Below are 15976 nucleotides of genomic sequence, written 5' to 3' on the forward strand. Positions count from 1 at the left end.
CATTTCATTCTGTTGTATCCTATTCAGTCGGGTTTTAATCACGAAATGTAGTTCTGACTCCTGCAGAACACGGTATGCCATCTCTTACACACTGACTGAATATTTTATCATCAGCATTTTATCTGAGTGACTTCTACCACGAAACATTTTATGATCTACGACCGACAGGAAGGTTATACTGCACTCTTGAGGCATTTCTACCATAAACTTCAGCATTTTAAATTATTTTGCCTGACGCTTACTTTTAATGCAATACATTTTAAGTTTTTTTTTTTACCCGTGCTAGTCTAGTTGATTTCCCCTAGTGTCTCCCTAAAAAGGAGTTTTTATTAGGGAATCGGAAGGTGTTTAATGTTGATCCTTGAAAATGTAAATTTAAGAAAATGACACCTATAGTTAATTCTGATGTCATTTTGACCTTTTAAATGAGCAGGCCACCAACTCAATTTCCTCTTGATGATTAAATGTGAAATAAAATAGAAGTTGCACTCACAGTAGACGCATGAGTAGTTGGAATATTGAAATTAAACGGTGGGGAAGCTTGCATGCATTCCATAATTTATGAACACTCAGATTGTGGAGCAGAAATACTTCGATTTGCCCATTGATTTTTTTGGGGAGTCATAGCCCACACCATGAACCTTGCAGCATGGGTGTGAGGAGGGAACTCAATGATGAAGCATGTCACCCTTGGGTGAGTAAGTGTTCTTGTCCTAAAAGGATTTATTTCCTGGTAGCTCCATCACATACACACACATACCAGTGAGTATACAGGACACAACCTAGATACATGTGATCTGTCTGTCCTGTCCTATCAGCTAGCCAGATGTAAACATTGTAATTTTTTTTATCATTCAGCACTGCCAGTGGTCTTAGTTTTTCCTGTCTACTTATAGGAAGTTGAGGTGATAGATTTTGAGTTCTCACCAGTTTCAGAAAGATTAAAGTAACCAAAACGATGACTTGTTAGTATAAATCCTGCTACCTTCGCCCCATATTGCAGTAGGTGCAGTCAATCCCAGCCCTGCTCCAGGTTGTTTTAAGAAAAAAAAAAATATATATATATATAGAGACCGCTTTGACTTTTATTGGGTCTATGATTGTATATGGTCTTCGATTGGTTTTTGGTAATAATTGATACTGAGTAGATTAATTCTGGTAAATTCCTATTTTGTTTTCTGCGTCTTTTAGATTGGCTGTTGACATTGCATACTAAAGTTTAAAAAAAATAAAATTCTAGTAGTTCTGTACTTTCCATACGCAGGCAGGTGAGGGCCCTTTATTACCTCTCACAGGGCGGTATAACGGAGTTTCCTATCTTGGTGAAATAAAAAATAACACCCATTTTGCTGGTTTAACCCCCTGGCTGCGGCCGGAATTCTGCGCCTGTGCGGCACATTCCGGTTGCGGGCGTGGTCATGACTGCTCCTGTCCGTCATCAGCACACGCCCTCCGTAACTTATGACGACCGGGAGCCGTCATCAGCACCGAAGGGGTTAAATCGAAATATTGTTGTGGGGCTCTGGAAAAATGCTTTATTCATTTGGTTGCTGTAATATATTCTTGTATTTTCTGACTTGGCTAATCATATTTTATTGTTTGAAATTTCAGAAGAAATGATGAAAAAATCAGGCCAAGCCTCTTGATCAGACGTTGCTTGCAGTGAAAGTGACAACCACGCTCATGTTTTCTCCTGATCAAGAAAATCACCCTTCCAAAGCACCAGTAAAATATGGTGAACTCATTGTACTAGGGTAAGTGCATTCTTCTCAACTATATATGAATGAAACACAGTGTCTGCAATTAGCATACAGTTCCCTCCTTTCCTAACATAGATACCTGTTCGTCCATAGACTGACTCTGTTGTCTTACATTGACGTTTTTAGGAAGGGGTAGTATTTTCTTTCTTAATCCATTATTCTGTGCATTTGAGTGCCTGAGCATTTGATGCACTTCCTTTGCCTCCGTACCTTCTCAGCAAACCAGGTCATGTTTCTTACTCCCGGTGGAATTTTGTGGAACCTGGGATTCTTCTGTTGCAACTTCATCCAGCTTACCTTCTGTTTCCCATGTCCACAGATCAACAGATCTTCTTGGATTCTGATACCTTGTATAATGTCAATGTGAAATAAACGCTTCTGTTAAGATCTCCAGCGGACATAAACAGTGAAACCAGTCTAGGCTCAGTTCTCGAGTATATTTTCTTTCTGCATAACTAGTGAACAAATCAAGTCCACTGTTTTATTTATACTTGGTACTGATTTTGTTAGGGTGGTGTGGACGTCCTCCTTATGTGTGCATCAAAAGAGTCCTTAGGAACTGGTGATTTGTTTCCTCCTAATATTAGCTTCAGCAGCAAGCCGTTCGAGGTACTGGTTTTGAAAAGCTTATTCCTATGTAGAATCTCCAAATTGTGAAGAATCATCCCAGAGTGACACACTGCTCCAGCCCAACATCAAGCTGAGCCAAACGAAGCTTGCCCATGAAACCTTAACATGCTTACTACTGCAGAAGCCATGCTGCTCAGACCCGGCAGCCATATGCTAAAGACGCTTGTGGAAACAAGTTTTCTTGGTGAGAGTTGTTCGTTCTGTACAGAGCAGTGTACGAGTAATAAGTATTATAACAATTTAAAAATAAGAGTGACTTTGACTTTCTGACACTGTTCTTCAATTTCATTGCCTCCGCTCCTTCTCCATAGCTTGCCATGTATTCACTTTACACTAGCGTAAAGATTTCTGGTTCATGCATTTCCTTCTTAAGTAAAAGTATAATAGGATTTTGCATTCGTTCAGGACTCTTGTGAGAATAATTGGTTCTGCTGCAGAGAAAAATCATCCTTGTTTTGGCTAAACAACTCTGACCCAAGGAACACTGTTTTTTGAAAATCTAGATGTACCCCACGACTCCAGGGGATTTCGGTGTCCCCCCTGTATTGTAGGGTGTATGGTCAAGATTGGCCAGGGCTCTCTTTGTGACATCTTTCTGCCCGAGTGTTATGTTGTCATATTTCCAAGGTCAGCAACATGTTCATGTCCAGTAGGTTCCTTTTTGGGATCTTAATTGTTCCCAAGTGGAAATAAACACTAATTTGCAGTAAGAACCTTTTCTGCATTCACATGCTGTGCATTATTCTATCATCTTCTAATTGTTCTTTTTTTTTTTTTATTACTATACGCCATTGGGTCTGGAAACATTGCGGGAACTCACAAGATATTGAAGAAAGTTTTGAGTTTTTGTCAAAGAATCATCATTCAGACAAGGATAATACTGAAGGAAGTTGAAAGGTAGAGCACTGACTTCAAGTGAACAATTTCCTCAGAGAAAAAATGTTTTAGGAAGCTCACTGTCTGAAGCAAGCAAAAAAGCACAGATTGGACAGAGGACACTAAAGAATCTGTTTGCAAACTCATTTCAACCCAGCCTCCCGGGAAGGGAGAATGTCTCTACATAAACGATGCACAGCATGTGAATACAGACAACATTCATGCTTTAAAGTGAAAAGCTATTTTCTTGTAGGAGTAGTTATGAAGCTCGAAGGATTTTCTGAATTCTGTGCGACCCTACCACATCCCCAGAAATGAGGAGGGTGCTGAGCAAAAATATCCAAGAAAGACATTGAAAGATTAGGTATCCTCGACAAAAACAAGTCACCAAGAGGGAAAAAAATCTCAATATAGCAACCACGCAAAGGTGCTTCTGGAGTAGACGTCCGACATCGCTGAGGAATAGACAGGACAGAAAATGGGCAACTGTGCCCATGTTACAAAAAAAATAACCCAATAATAGTCTACAAAGACCATTCCAGACCCAACCACTATATGGCCTAATGATGCACAATATGTGAATACAGAAAAAATCTACTCTCCAAAACCACTTCTACAAATTTGTAAGCATTTGGCAATGGCAGGTAGATGCAGTTACTCAGAAGAAACCGCGGACAATTTCTGACATTAAGGGCTTTGTTCTCCAAGCTCTGTCTAGTGGTGTTGTTTGAATCACTCCTGCTGGTAGCCAGGCAGTCATCATTCCTCTAGTTCTTTACACACTGTCTGTAGGCATGAGAAGAACCTCTCTCGCCAAGCCAGTGTACTATGGAATGATTTGTTCGCTGTCCATTGAAACAGTGAAGCCCAAGTTTAATGGCTCTTGTTTTTGTTCCACTGGAGAGTCTTGCAACTGCAGAGGTTTGGAAATACTGTCTTAAATAAAGTTGAAACTTCAGTATCAGTCCTTGGAAGTGTTCATCTGGATGTTTGCAAGAATGTATTTCTAATTGCAGTCACCTTAGCTTAAATAGAAAGGTAATTAGGTTTTGAATCAAAGTAATGTTTAGAATTCTTGCCTCATAAATCCCCAAGTTGCGAACCAGAAAATCTGCCATCCAAATGTCCTTCAGGGTGCGCTCATTCGAAGACTACTATATGTTCTCCCTCTCAATTAACCTAATGGGGAATGACTTCAAGGTGTCTGTGGTCTTCTGGAGTTTGCCCTGCATTTGTAAATTCCGGTTTGTCTTGAAGGCTTCTCCACTCGGAGCAAACACTACTTTTGTTGCTGTCCAAAGCCCATTGACCTCTTTGAAGCAGTGGCTTAGGCTGGGTTATGTTATTTTGCGTTATTTATTCAGAGTTCACATGGTCTCTTGCACCTGTTACACCAGAGGTAAGAACATGAACGATCAGTGAACTTCTACTTCACTAATACTGTAGCGTTCTGAAAAAATGACTATTTCTTAAGTTATTATTTAGAAAAAGGACAAGTTTTTAATCCTCAGCACAAACCTAATTTGTCCTGAGAACTTCTAAGCTGTAGAGGAACATAATTCTGCACAGTAGGGACTAGAGCTAAAAAGAAACCTCTATGTGCTTTCATCATTCTGAAGACCTTCAGTAGTAAGGCGTTTTGGTTTCGTAAAATTCTGAAGATGGTTCAACCTGTGTGTTTTTTCTGTTAGACTAGAGGGCCCTCTTTTTAAAATACCTAGTGAGTTATGCAAAGCAAGTTCAATCCTGCACTGAGCCAACAAAGGCAGTGAAGGGCACTTAAGGCTGGAGCAAAATGTTTTCTCTTATCTTAGTCTTGCAAAAGACCTGCATCAGTGTTCTGAAGGCTCCTCAATAAGAGACTAATCCCAGGTACATCTTTATAGCATAGTCCGGGAGAGTTTTTGATCTGACACGATTCCCTATTTTGCTGAGCAAGCACAATCTCCCAAGGTTGGGAAGCCATAGAGGTGAAGGCTGACTGACGATTAAAGTTGTGAGTCAACCGCAAAAGTTTAAATTTGATCAATATTTGATCAGATTTCCGATTTTTAATCATGATGGTCTCAATACAATCTGAAATGGTCCTGTATGTTTCCTGACGGTAGACAATTCTACAGAGATCTAAGGATCATTAACATAATTCTTGACAAACTGTGTGGTTTCCCGCAGTTAAGAGAGTAGCATGGAGAAATGACACCAGAAGAAGAGTCTGATGGATAGGAGCTGCAGTAGACAAAAAAGCGATCTTTGAAACCCTAGTTGGGCTAGGCACTTAAGCAGCTTAGGCAGGCTGAAATGGCTCAAAATATCACATGTGAATGAAAGCCCTGTATGTTCCCAAGCAATGGGGTTTGCCTGATCATACCTTGTGTGTTGGTCAATAATTGGAACTCTCTGCCGACTAAATCTCCATTTAAAGTCTGAATGAAGTCTATACTATATGCTGAAGATTATTTTCTGTGATTGGCTGCAGTTCATTTGTGACCACCCTTTCTAGACGTTTGTCTCGGTAAGTACCTTCGAAATAAGCCTGTAACTGACTGGGTATGAACCATCCATTGGTAGTTTCTTCAGTTTTTAAATTCCTACTGTAATACTGGCACATAGAAGCTAATTGATTAGCTTGAGGATTCGCAGTCTCTAGTTTCTGTTTTTCTTAGATGATCACAAAGCATACACCTCATGTACACAGAGGATACCCAAATTGTTTTTCTAGTTGTAGAGGGTCCCTGACGGCCTCCAAAGAGTTGAGGGATGGATGGCCTGGAATCATCTTAAGCTCAATGGAAGCAAAACAGACTCCCTAACCAGATACAAAGAGTTCCAGTGTGGGATCTTTCTTCATGGCCGTAGTCATTGGGAGAAAAACCTACCCTAATGTGAAGAACCTAAAGGTTCAGTTTGATAAGCAGCTTGTTGTGACTGAGCAAGTAAATATTGCAGTAAGACTCTGCATATTTCAGTTATGCACCTTGAAGAGCACTGTACACCTCTTTTCTATACCATAAATAATTCCAACTGTAAATTATTTTATATCAGCTAAACTGGACTATTGCAGTACTGCCTATTGTATCTTTCCTGCAAACACCAAGGTAGAAAACAGTTTGTACAAAATGCAGCTACAAGACTAATTTTCAACTTAAAAAGGTTTGATTCTACCCCATCTATATTACCCAAGCAGCACTGGTTGCCAGTTCAGCTGATTTACCGTTAAAACACTCAATTTAGTTCATAAGGCTATTCATAGCAGTGTTTAGAGCCCTATGTCAAGGAAGCTTGTGATGTATAAACTAAAATGTCACATTAGATCAGAAAAAGCATTTTTGGCCACCTGCCTAGATTCCATCGTTCCACTGTGTGGAAAAGCATTCTTAGTGGTGGCATTTGAGCTGTGGAACTGCTACCAAGAAATCTATATGGCGAATCTCTGAAAATATTCATACAACATCTGAAGACATAACTTTTCCCAGCAGCTTTACAGATGTCACTCTCTCTGTCTTAGTAAATCTGCTTTCCTAGAGATGTATGAAGGGCCTCAATACCTTAGAGCAGAGGTCTTCAAACTTTTGGATGCCGAGACCGCCCTGTCGACATTTTCAGGTGTAAGGACCCCCTGATTAACAAACGGTTTCCTAAGCCTACATACTCAGGGGCAGATTTACAAGCCCCCTGTGCCACCACTACGTCACTTTTTGTGACGTATTGGTGGCGCAGGGGGCCCCTCCATATTTACAAGGAGATGAAAAGCCATCCTGCGAGCCTTTTCCTCTCCTTGTAAATATGGCCCCTTTACATGCAGCACTGTGCGTGGAAGGGGAGTTCCATGGGTGTTGCTGTGGGTGTTCCCACGCAACATCCATTGAACAAGACACATCTCAATATTTACAAGAAATCGTAAATCTGGAGATGCGTTTGAATGCTACACCACCCTAAAGGTGGCGGAGTGAGGCGCAACGAGGAGAAATGTTTTCATTTCTCCTAATTTTTTCCTCTTTTAATGCGTGCTGCATTATACAGCACGCATTGAAAGAGGAAAATGCCTGTAGTGATTGTTTTTGTGCAGGAAGATACCCCTTCCTGCACAAAAACAATCTCCCCACGACGCAGGCATCATTGCACCATGGTGCAAGGGTGCCTGTGCCGGCGCATGGCTGAAGCTTGTGCGCCAGGGCAGGCAAAGGACAGAGATGCAACATTTTCTTGTAAATATGTCGCACCTCTGTGCTTTCCAAACTAACAGAGCAGGGTGCAGCAAAATGACTTGCTGCACCGTGCTGCGTTACTTGTTGTAAATCTGCCCTGAAGTTCTTTAAAATTTTTACAACTCCAGCACATCCACAGGACCAAATTCTCACGAGTGCCGAGATGTAATGGGATTTGTATATAATGTTTTTATAAGATACATTATTCTTATAATAGTAATTGGCAAAAGTGAAAAACATTTTGGGGCAGATTTACAAGCCCCTTGCGCCACTTTTGCATCACTTTTAACATGGGAAAAGTGACGCAAAAGTGGTGCAAGCGGCTTGTAAATCCGCCCCTTGGTGTACAGAAAAAAACCTTTTAAGATGTATGAATGTCTTTTCTGTTCTTGGTTAATTTCATTTGTTGTTCACCTGTGACATTCTTAACTTCCTGGAGTTTTATTCACAGCTACTGCTTGATAAAACGGTTTAAATGTAAGGAATAGGCAGAGTGGGGGCCCAGGGGGTACTGGAACCAGGAAAAAAAACAAAGCCTCTGTAACCAGTTTACAAAGGCCTGTAAATATGCAAATGGTCTTTAACGACCTGTCAAATACTCGGGTGTGCTGGAGATAAGACTCCAGACACTGCCCAGTTCAAGCTGCACTGCAGCAGCCCGGGCTGAAACACAGACGAGGAGGAGGTGGGGGGAGGGGGGGGCTGAAGCCCTTGTAGTTCTATGGGCCTGGGAAGAAGTTTGACTGGGAATGCGCGACCCCCTTTGTAACACTCCACGCCCCACCTGGGGGTCGCGCCCCACAGTTTGAAGACCCTGCCTTAGAGTGATAGTTGCACTATATAAATACAAATGCACCCAGGCAGACCATCTACACTTAATTTAACAAAGGTTTGGAAAGTTTCCAATGAAAGATGTAAAGGAGTTTGAAGGGTCTGAAATATAGCTGCTGTGAAGGTGGATTTAGTTCTATGTGCTAGGTAAAGGAAGTTGATCTACATCTTTATGGATAGAAACTTTTCTGTTGTTGTGTTTTTTTTTTTAAATGTAAAGACTGTTTCACAGTTCTTGTGAAGGGATGCCGTGTATGTTGAGGGCTTCTGGAGTACGCAGGTCCATAAGATGTTAGTTATTTTATCATTTCATTGAGCGCTTCTAGTAGTAGACCTTAAGTTTAACAGGATTTATAACGTATAGTATGCTGTAAATATTTATACCCATCATAGTCTTCATTTGCTTGCCTTTTGCTCTACGCCTTACTCCAATATGCCCTCTGGGGTCTGATATCTGGGGACGAGCTACAAAGCAGAAGGCATAGGACCAGTTTTTATGTGTTTTTGTCCTCTTCCAAAGTGGAATAGGCGACCTATAGCGTGTTAAATGCATGTATTTCCAGCCAACAATTTCTTCTTGACTCGCCCAGCCTTCCTACGTGAGAGAGAGGTGTCTTCAAACACTTGTCCTGAGGTCTTTTTGTTTTGTTGATAATTGAAGGTGATGTGGCCTGGCACAGAGCCAGATAATAATAATAATAATGTTTGACACTGACCGCATTCTGTAATTGTTCAGATGGACCAACCAATGAATGCAGTGGTACCCCAAAGAAATTGCGGTGCAAAAGAGACGTTAGCCCGAGCATTTTTGTCCATAATTTTTGCCTGATCCATGCTGGCTATTGTCACTACATTTACTTAATTTCTTGTTTTGTAATCATTGACATATTTACAATGTGATGGGCTAGATAAGTAATTCTTCACCATTCAAGTCCAGTAGTAACGCACGTGTCCTGATATCTTTGAATAATTAGAAAATATGTAGGATTAGTTAGCAGTTTTCTCACACCACCTCATAGCAAGTCTGGGTGAGGAATCGCTTGAGCCCTTGCTATACAAAGGGACAATTGGTTTTCTTTTCTTGGAATGATATAGCAGTCTTGTGGCTAACTATTTTGAACCACCCTTTAAATTAAGATCAAGCATTGATGGAGCTATTCTCAGAATAGTTGAAACCTAGCTCATGGCTCTGATTAGTTATGGTTGGACATTTTAAATACCTTAAGAAGAGTATACATAGGGTACATATATGGATACACTTGCATATTCGGGAAGCAATTATGTTTTTTTTTATTGTACGCTTTAATTTTTGTATGCCTTTGCTGTATGCTCCAGGAATGTTGTCTCTACTACAAAATACTGTAAATAAGTCCATATATATTCTGATGTCATTTACTGCAAGATATTTATCCCCTGCAGAGGTGGCTCCGATAACAGCGAGTGGTGTTGCATTTCCTCTTGCTTTGAGGCAGATCGTGTATGAAAGCTGCTTTGGAGCCTGTGTCGCAACCTTCCAAATTGCATTAAATGATAAGTCTAACATTGAAACCAGTTACAAAATAATTTGTAGTAGAATCTTTTTTTTTTTGTGTGTAGGTGTGGTCAACATGGAAAAGCCTGAGGTAACTTTACTTGGCTTTTTCCCCTATATATCACTGGTTGCAAAACTTGACCTGTATTAGGAATGGGGTCTCTTTCTAGCAGTTTATACTTTGTCTAAGCAGGGACACTCACTTGAGTCAGGATAAGTAAATTACACTATCCGAATAACCCACAATCACCCACTTGGTAGCTTTGCAAGAGCAGTTAGGCTTATCCTCAGAGGAAATGTCTAAAGTGGGTGTATATATATATATATATATATCTATATATCCCTCTCCCTCTCCCTCAACCCAGTAGTGGCTGCTACTGTACAGGAGTGCTTGGGAGGGAGGTGGATGAAAAAGATAAAAAAAACAAAAAGATACACCTGGCTATGGCCGGCCAGTTGACCGCCACCTCTCCTCTTTCCTCTTCATCTCCAGCCGGCCGACTCCTTTCCTCCGTCTTTTTCATCTCGAGTCTGAAAGACACACGGGAGGGGATGTGGCAATGCTCCGGTTCCGCTGGCAGTGCGGGGACGATGAGGTGTTGAGAGTCAAGCCACACGGTGTCGATTTTGCAATGTCGCTGTCACCATGGGCCACTGGTGCGGCGGCAGAGTCAGGCGCACAAACTTCGGTCACCCGGCACTCTGGACACCCTCTGTTGCGGTTCTTCGGAGGCACTGCAGCGGCATCAGGTCCTGGGTTGCAAGTAGCAGTTGTTGCATTCTGCGGGGACCAGGACTCCATTGCAGGCAGCGGCGCAGTGTTTGGGAGTGACGCCGACTCCGAAATCACACTCTTAAGTCGATGTGCTGGTTTCTTCTTGTTGAACACTGCAAACTCACTTCCAAGGGCCCAGGAACTGGATTTGGCACCACTTGGCAGAGTAGTGTTCGCAGCAGAACAGTCCAGATGGTGCAGGTGAAATATTCGATGGCCCTGAGACTTCCAACAGAAGGCGAGCTCAACTCCAGCCCTTTGAGAAACTTGGAAAGCACGACGTAGTAAGCAAACTCCAGTCCTTTCACTCCCAGGACAGAAGCGGCAGCAGGCCTGCACAGCAAAGCAAACGGAAAGTGGCAATCCCTCCTGACAGCAACACAGCTCTTCTTCCCAGCAGAATGCCCTCAGCCCAGAAGTATTCCGAGTATATGGTGTCAGGGGTCCTGTACTTCTACACAATTCAGCCTTTCAAGTAGTCAAACTTCAAATCATGATCTTTGTAGTGCACAAGACCCTGCCCTGCCTGCCCCTGGCTCCAGACACACTATAGAGCGGGGGAGAGACTGCTTTGTGAAGGAACACACACAGCCCTGTTCAGGTGCAATTGTCTACTCCTCCCACCCCTTTAGTTTAGGAAGACCGGTCAGCCTGGTGATGGGCCATCAGGATATGCAGGGCACACTTCAGCTCCCTTTGTGTGTGGCTGTCTAGCGTGAATTCACAATGCCCAACTGCCATCCAACCCAGATGTGTATTCTAGGGACAGGCAGAGACACAGAATGGCTAAGTACGAAAATGCCTACTTTCTAAAAGTAATACCAAAGGGGATGATGGACGGAGCGTTTGAGCAAATAAAACACTCCCCCCCCCCCCACCCCCCCCCCCCCAGTCAACTGATCTGGGTTTAATCCATCATCATGCTTTAGCTCACTCCACCACCCCAGTTCAGACATGGCCATATGCAAATCAGTCTGACCCTGTGCCTCATGGGACTGTTCCCATGAGGCACAGGGTCAAGACTGATTTGCATATGGCCATGTCTGAACTGGGGTGGCTTGGTGAGCAAAATAACAATGGATTAAACCCAGATCTGTGACTGGGGGTGAATGTTTTGCCATTTTGCAACAATCCGTCCATCATCTTGTGTCTTTTGCTGTTCACCCTATGTGGGTAGGGTTTGCCCAGACGTGGGCCCCGTGCTCACTACGCCACTGGAGTCACTCTATCCTGGCTGAAGACGGCTGTCCATCATCTTGTGTGTTTTGCTACTTTCTAAAAGTGGCATTTTTCGACCGGTAATGTAAAAACCAACTTCACTAAAAGATGTATTTTGAAATTGTGAGTCTATAGACCTCAATCCCCCATTTTCTATCAACTTCCGATTAGGAGATACACTTGTAAGATGTTACAAGGCAGCTCCAGTGCCAACCTATGGGAGAATTAGGCCTTGCTGTAGTGAAAAACGAAATTAGCAGTATTTCACTACTCTGAATGACCAGTGCTAGAGTCCTAATGCCAGCAAAAACGAAATCCAACACAGTCACAAACAGGAGGTCAGAGGCAAGAAGGCTGGGTAAAGGACACCAAAAGATGCCAGGTCTAACAACCTCCTTTGGAAACATCCACTACCTTTCAGTGGTTCAGAGTTGGAAAAGGCAGTTTGGGTAGCATTTGAGGTGATACGAAAAAAGAAAAAGTGTCAGGCCTATGCTTTGCTATTTTGTAATCCAATGAGCCCCAACTGGTTTGCTGCCACAAAGGAAAGGCATAAATTGCAAAAGCAAAAACAAAATAATGCTGCAGCTAGGTTACATCCTTTTTACAGTTGAAAGAAAATGCATGACATTATTTTCCATTTGTATCTTCTATATACTTGGTAAAATTGTTTTACTCTACATCTTGTAGGTGCCATGTTCAAAGGACTACATTGCAGTGATGAGAATATTGTGATGGGGTCGAGGTGCCAAAAAGGCTCTTACCCTTAATGATTCTTACATTGTGCTGCATTCCTAGATGGCAAGTAACTGCACAGTTATGTCCTGTGCAAGAGAAGGAAAAACCGTTTTGGCATCTTTTTACATATGCATTAACATTTACATGGTAGTGTGTAGTCTATTGAACCCACCAAATTAAAATTTATTTTGGTTCACTCAGGAGTTGGCATTTTTCATACTTGTTGGTAAACCCCACTCCTAAATTCAGAAAGTTTCCACAATAGTAAAACAACAATATTTAAATCTCCAGATTTTCCAAAGGCCAACAGTTCACAGTCACTACATAAGTTGCTTAGAGTACCTTGTATACGTGCTGGTATTTTGTACTGATGTTTCTGAAATTAAGCAAGTTGTGCAGTGGCAGAGCACACACACCGTTCGTGCTCATGCCCCAATCTGTTCCGTGTGCTCCTCACTGAAGAGCCACCCTCAAACACACGACATCTGAAGCCAACAAAACCAATTTAGAATTATCCCCCTAATGACGCATCTATTAGAACTATCCAAGCACTCAGCGGGCACCAAGGGCTCTGTGACTGAGCTGCTCCCTGGAAAAGACTCTGTGTACGGTTGACAGAGATTTCCCTGGGCTGTGAAATATATTCACAAGGGACAAGGGAAAGTTTGTTATTGGAATGTTTGAAACTACAGCGATGCATAGAATTAATCACTATAGATGATTGTAATTCAGTCTTGCTTGAAAATTAATAAAATCAAAAACTGACTCCATTGAAGGAGTGAATTGAAGTCTGTGGGAACATGTATTAAAGTTTGCTATCTTGATTCAGTCCAATTCCAAACAGTTTATTCAGCATGGTAGGATTGCTCTCGATATGAGCATACAGTTTCAGTATTGTGGGGGAGACCCTGGCCCCCTTAAGGAAATCCTATGAAAACCTAGTTTTCTAGTTAGAAACCCTAACTTCTTGGCATTTTCAGTTGCTTACTGGTGAAATGCCAACGTTTATATGTGAAGGCGTGCCTGTCTTGAAAAGAGGGATGGAGCAGAAAGGATTTACTTTAGAGAAAGTTAACGGTTCATTCAGTTGCTGCAGAGCCTCGTAGAATATGATTGAGCTGTATAACACTAGGCTGCAAGAAGCAGATTCATCCTCACTGCTCCTTAACCTTGATTTCTGAGATTCCACTTTAGCACGTTGTCCGTGTAGGCCTGCTTTGGGTGAAGACGAGGGCCTTGTGTTTCTGCTGGGGTCTTCCACTGAGGAGCTCCAGTAAAGTGATATGATATGCATTGCTTTTCTTCTTTAAGCTGTAGAATGTTTAAGAATAACCAAGTATGAATGTTCCAGGGTTTCTTGTGGATCAGTAAATACTAAGCGACTGTGTGTAATTATACCTTAAGTATGTTAGAATTCTGTTTTAACTACCACAGGCTCTCCTGCAGGTACAATGGCTCATTGCCAAACGGAGACCGAGGACGAAGAAAAAGCAGGTTTGCACTCTTAAAAAGGCTCAAAGCAAATGGGGTGAAGCCAAGCACTGTCCACATTGCCTGCACCCCTCAGGCAGCAAAGGTATGAATTATACTTTCTGTATGTGAGGTTCGCTATTATGTGAAACTGATTAAAATGTTCGGAGTTTTATTTTTAATGTCTAATGAGTGGGTTGTCTGGTTTTGTGAAAAGTGTTTAGGAGTCCAATTTATGCAAATACTTTTGAATATCTAGCATAATCGAGACCCAAACTGTTGAATGATTTTTTCAGAAGTGTTTTACATTAATGGATTTATCATGTTGTATTCAAATGCTACCACACTCCTATTGCAGCCAAACATAATTTTTTGTGTGGACTAAGTGGCAGGTACAGTTCTGAATTTTCATTTTCAGAAGTGGCATGTAAGGACACTTGTATTTTTGTTTTTAGAGAAAATATCTCCCCCTACCCTGAAACAATCTGCCTGCCTCGCTAGACAAGTCACAGCATGGTTCTGTGAGTAGTAGGACTTACGAAATTGCTTCTTTTTGAAAGAAGGTCCCCAGTAAACATGAATTTTGTTGCTAGGAAGTGTAATGAGCACAATGGAACACGATCCTCTGTACTGTAAGAATTCATTACCAACGTTCTCCCTTTAAACATTAGATTGTCCAGCAATTCGAGCATTTAAAGTGTACTCCAGTAGGTGTTAGAGGGTTGAAACGTATATGCTATGACATAAGTAATCACAATCCATAGACTAAATGTTCAATCTGTTAGTTTTGAAAAAAATAGACATTTTCAGGGAGGAACGTAGGACAGTCAAAAATAAGAGTCAAAAAATAGACCTAGAACCTTCTTGAACAAAAGTACCTCACTAAATACACACATAATTGTATTTATTTTATTTTTATTTATAAAGTTTAATATAGCGCGAACATGATCCCGGGGGATATCCGAGCGCTTTACAATTGGAGGGAGAGGAGAGGTAACAGTTGCAGTACATTGCGTTGTAAGACACTGACATTCAAACGGGCAATATAGCCATTATAATGTAATGGGCACTATTAACTACAGCCAACCAGTGGACCAGAAGGAGAGGTCTTAAGCTGAATACTATGATAGTCTGCTCTCGTTTCGTAAATCCTGTGTGTAAGTCTGTGAGCTCAATTTGTTTGTGATCCAGTGGCTGAAAATCCATTAGAACAGGCCAAAAATTAAAGTGACCCTTAAGACTCACAAAATGAGCATGGACCCCACACAACATCCAAAGTGATTTTTAGAGTGCCTGTGTTTGAATTTGAAAAGTAGATTTCTTTTTAACAGGACTACCAGAGGTTCATTGTTTTTCTCTACACACATGATACGGTTCCGGGGCTAAGCAGCTTAGGTTCAAACTGGCCTTGCTGTCATAGTTCCCCAGTGTTGATGCTTAGGCTCAACACCTAAAGTTCTTCCCACTAGATTATTAATATTTTGGGTTCTGTATTTTGAACCTGTCTGATTGTGGCCAAGACTTTCAGTTGGTGGGAGTACCCATGGTACGTAGGCCACTATTTGGGATTGGGCAAATGGGATATAGAGATAGGGTGCACTTCTGTCTTCAAATAACCTTTCCAGAATTTTAGAGACAAACGGTCTCAGACTGTCCTGGTATCATGAAGAGTGGCCACATCCAGCAGGACAATATTCTACATCGTATATTTAAGAGGAAAAAACCTTACCATTCATCCAGGACTGGCGGTTGCCAATTATAGACTCCCTCAAAGTTTATGGTGGTACCTGGGATGTTGGAATGATGCAGACTTCCCACAACTCCCAAAATGCTTCTATACAAGACTTAAACTTCTTGGTCACACAGATGCTCTTGAGTCAATTCTAGCCAAGGTGTTTTGTTAAGATTTTATGGCTCCCAAGTGGTTCACTCCCTCGAAATC

General features: G+C 41.7%; 1 protein-coding gene across 4 annotated transcripts in view; it reads left to right on the plus strand.

Moving 5' to 3' along the window:
- Positions 1–15976, plus strand: part of PELI1 (pellino E3 ubiquitin protein ligase 1) — a 272271-nt gene that overhangs the window by 201785 nt on the left and 54510 nt on the right. For 2 of the 4 annotated variants that reach the window (XM_078649426.1, XM_078649427.1), the window contains 2 exons: positions 1612–1754; positions 13999–14140. In XM_078649426.1, coding sequence (XP_078505552.1) covers positions 1684–1754; positions 13999–14140 — 213 coding nt within the window. In that variant the 5' untranslated portion in view covers positions 1612–1683. The remainder of the gene's footprint in view (positions 1–1611; positions 1755–13998; positions 14141–15976) is intronic. The other 2 variants (XM_078649428.1, XM_078649429.1) reach the window with 1 other exon arrangement.

This window comes from Lissotriton helveticus, chromosome 6 (genome assembly GCF_964261635.1).
Source record: "Lissotriton helveticus chromosome 6, aLisHel1.1, whole genome shotgun sequence".
In the NCBI taxonomy this organism is placed as follows: Eukaryota; Metazoa; Chordata; class Amphibia; order Caudata; family Salamandridae; genus Lissotriton; species Lissotriton helveticus.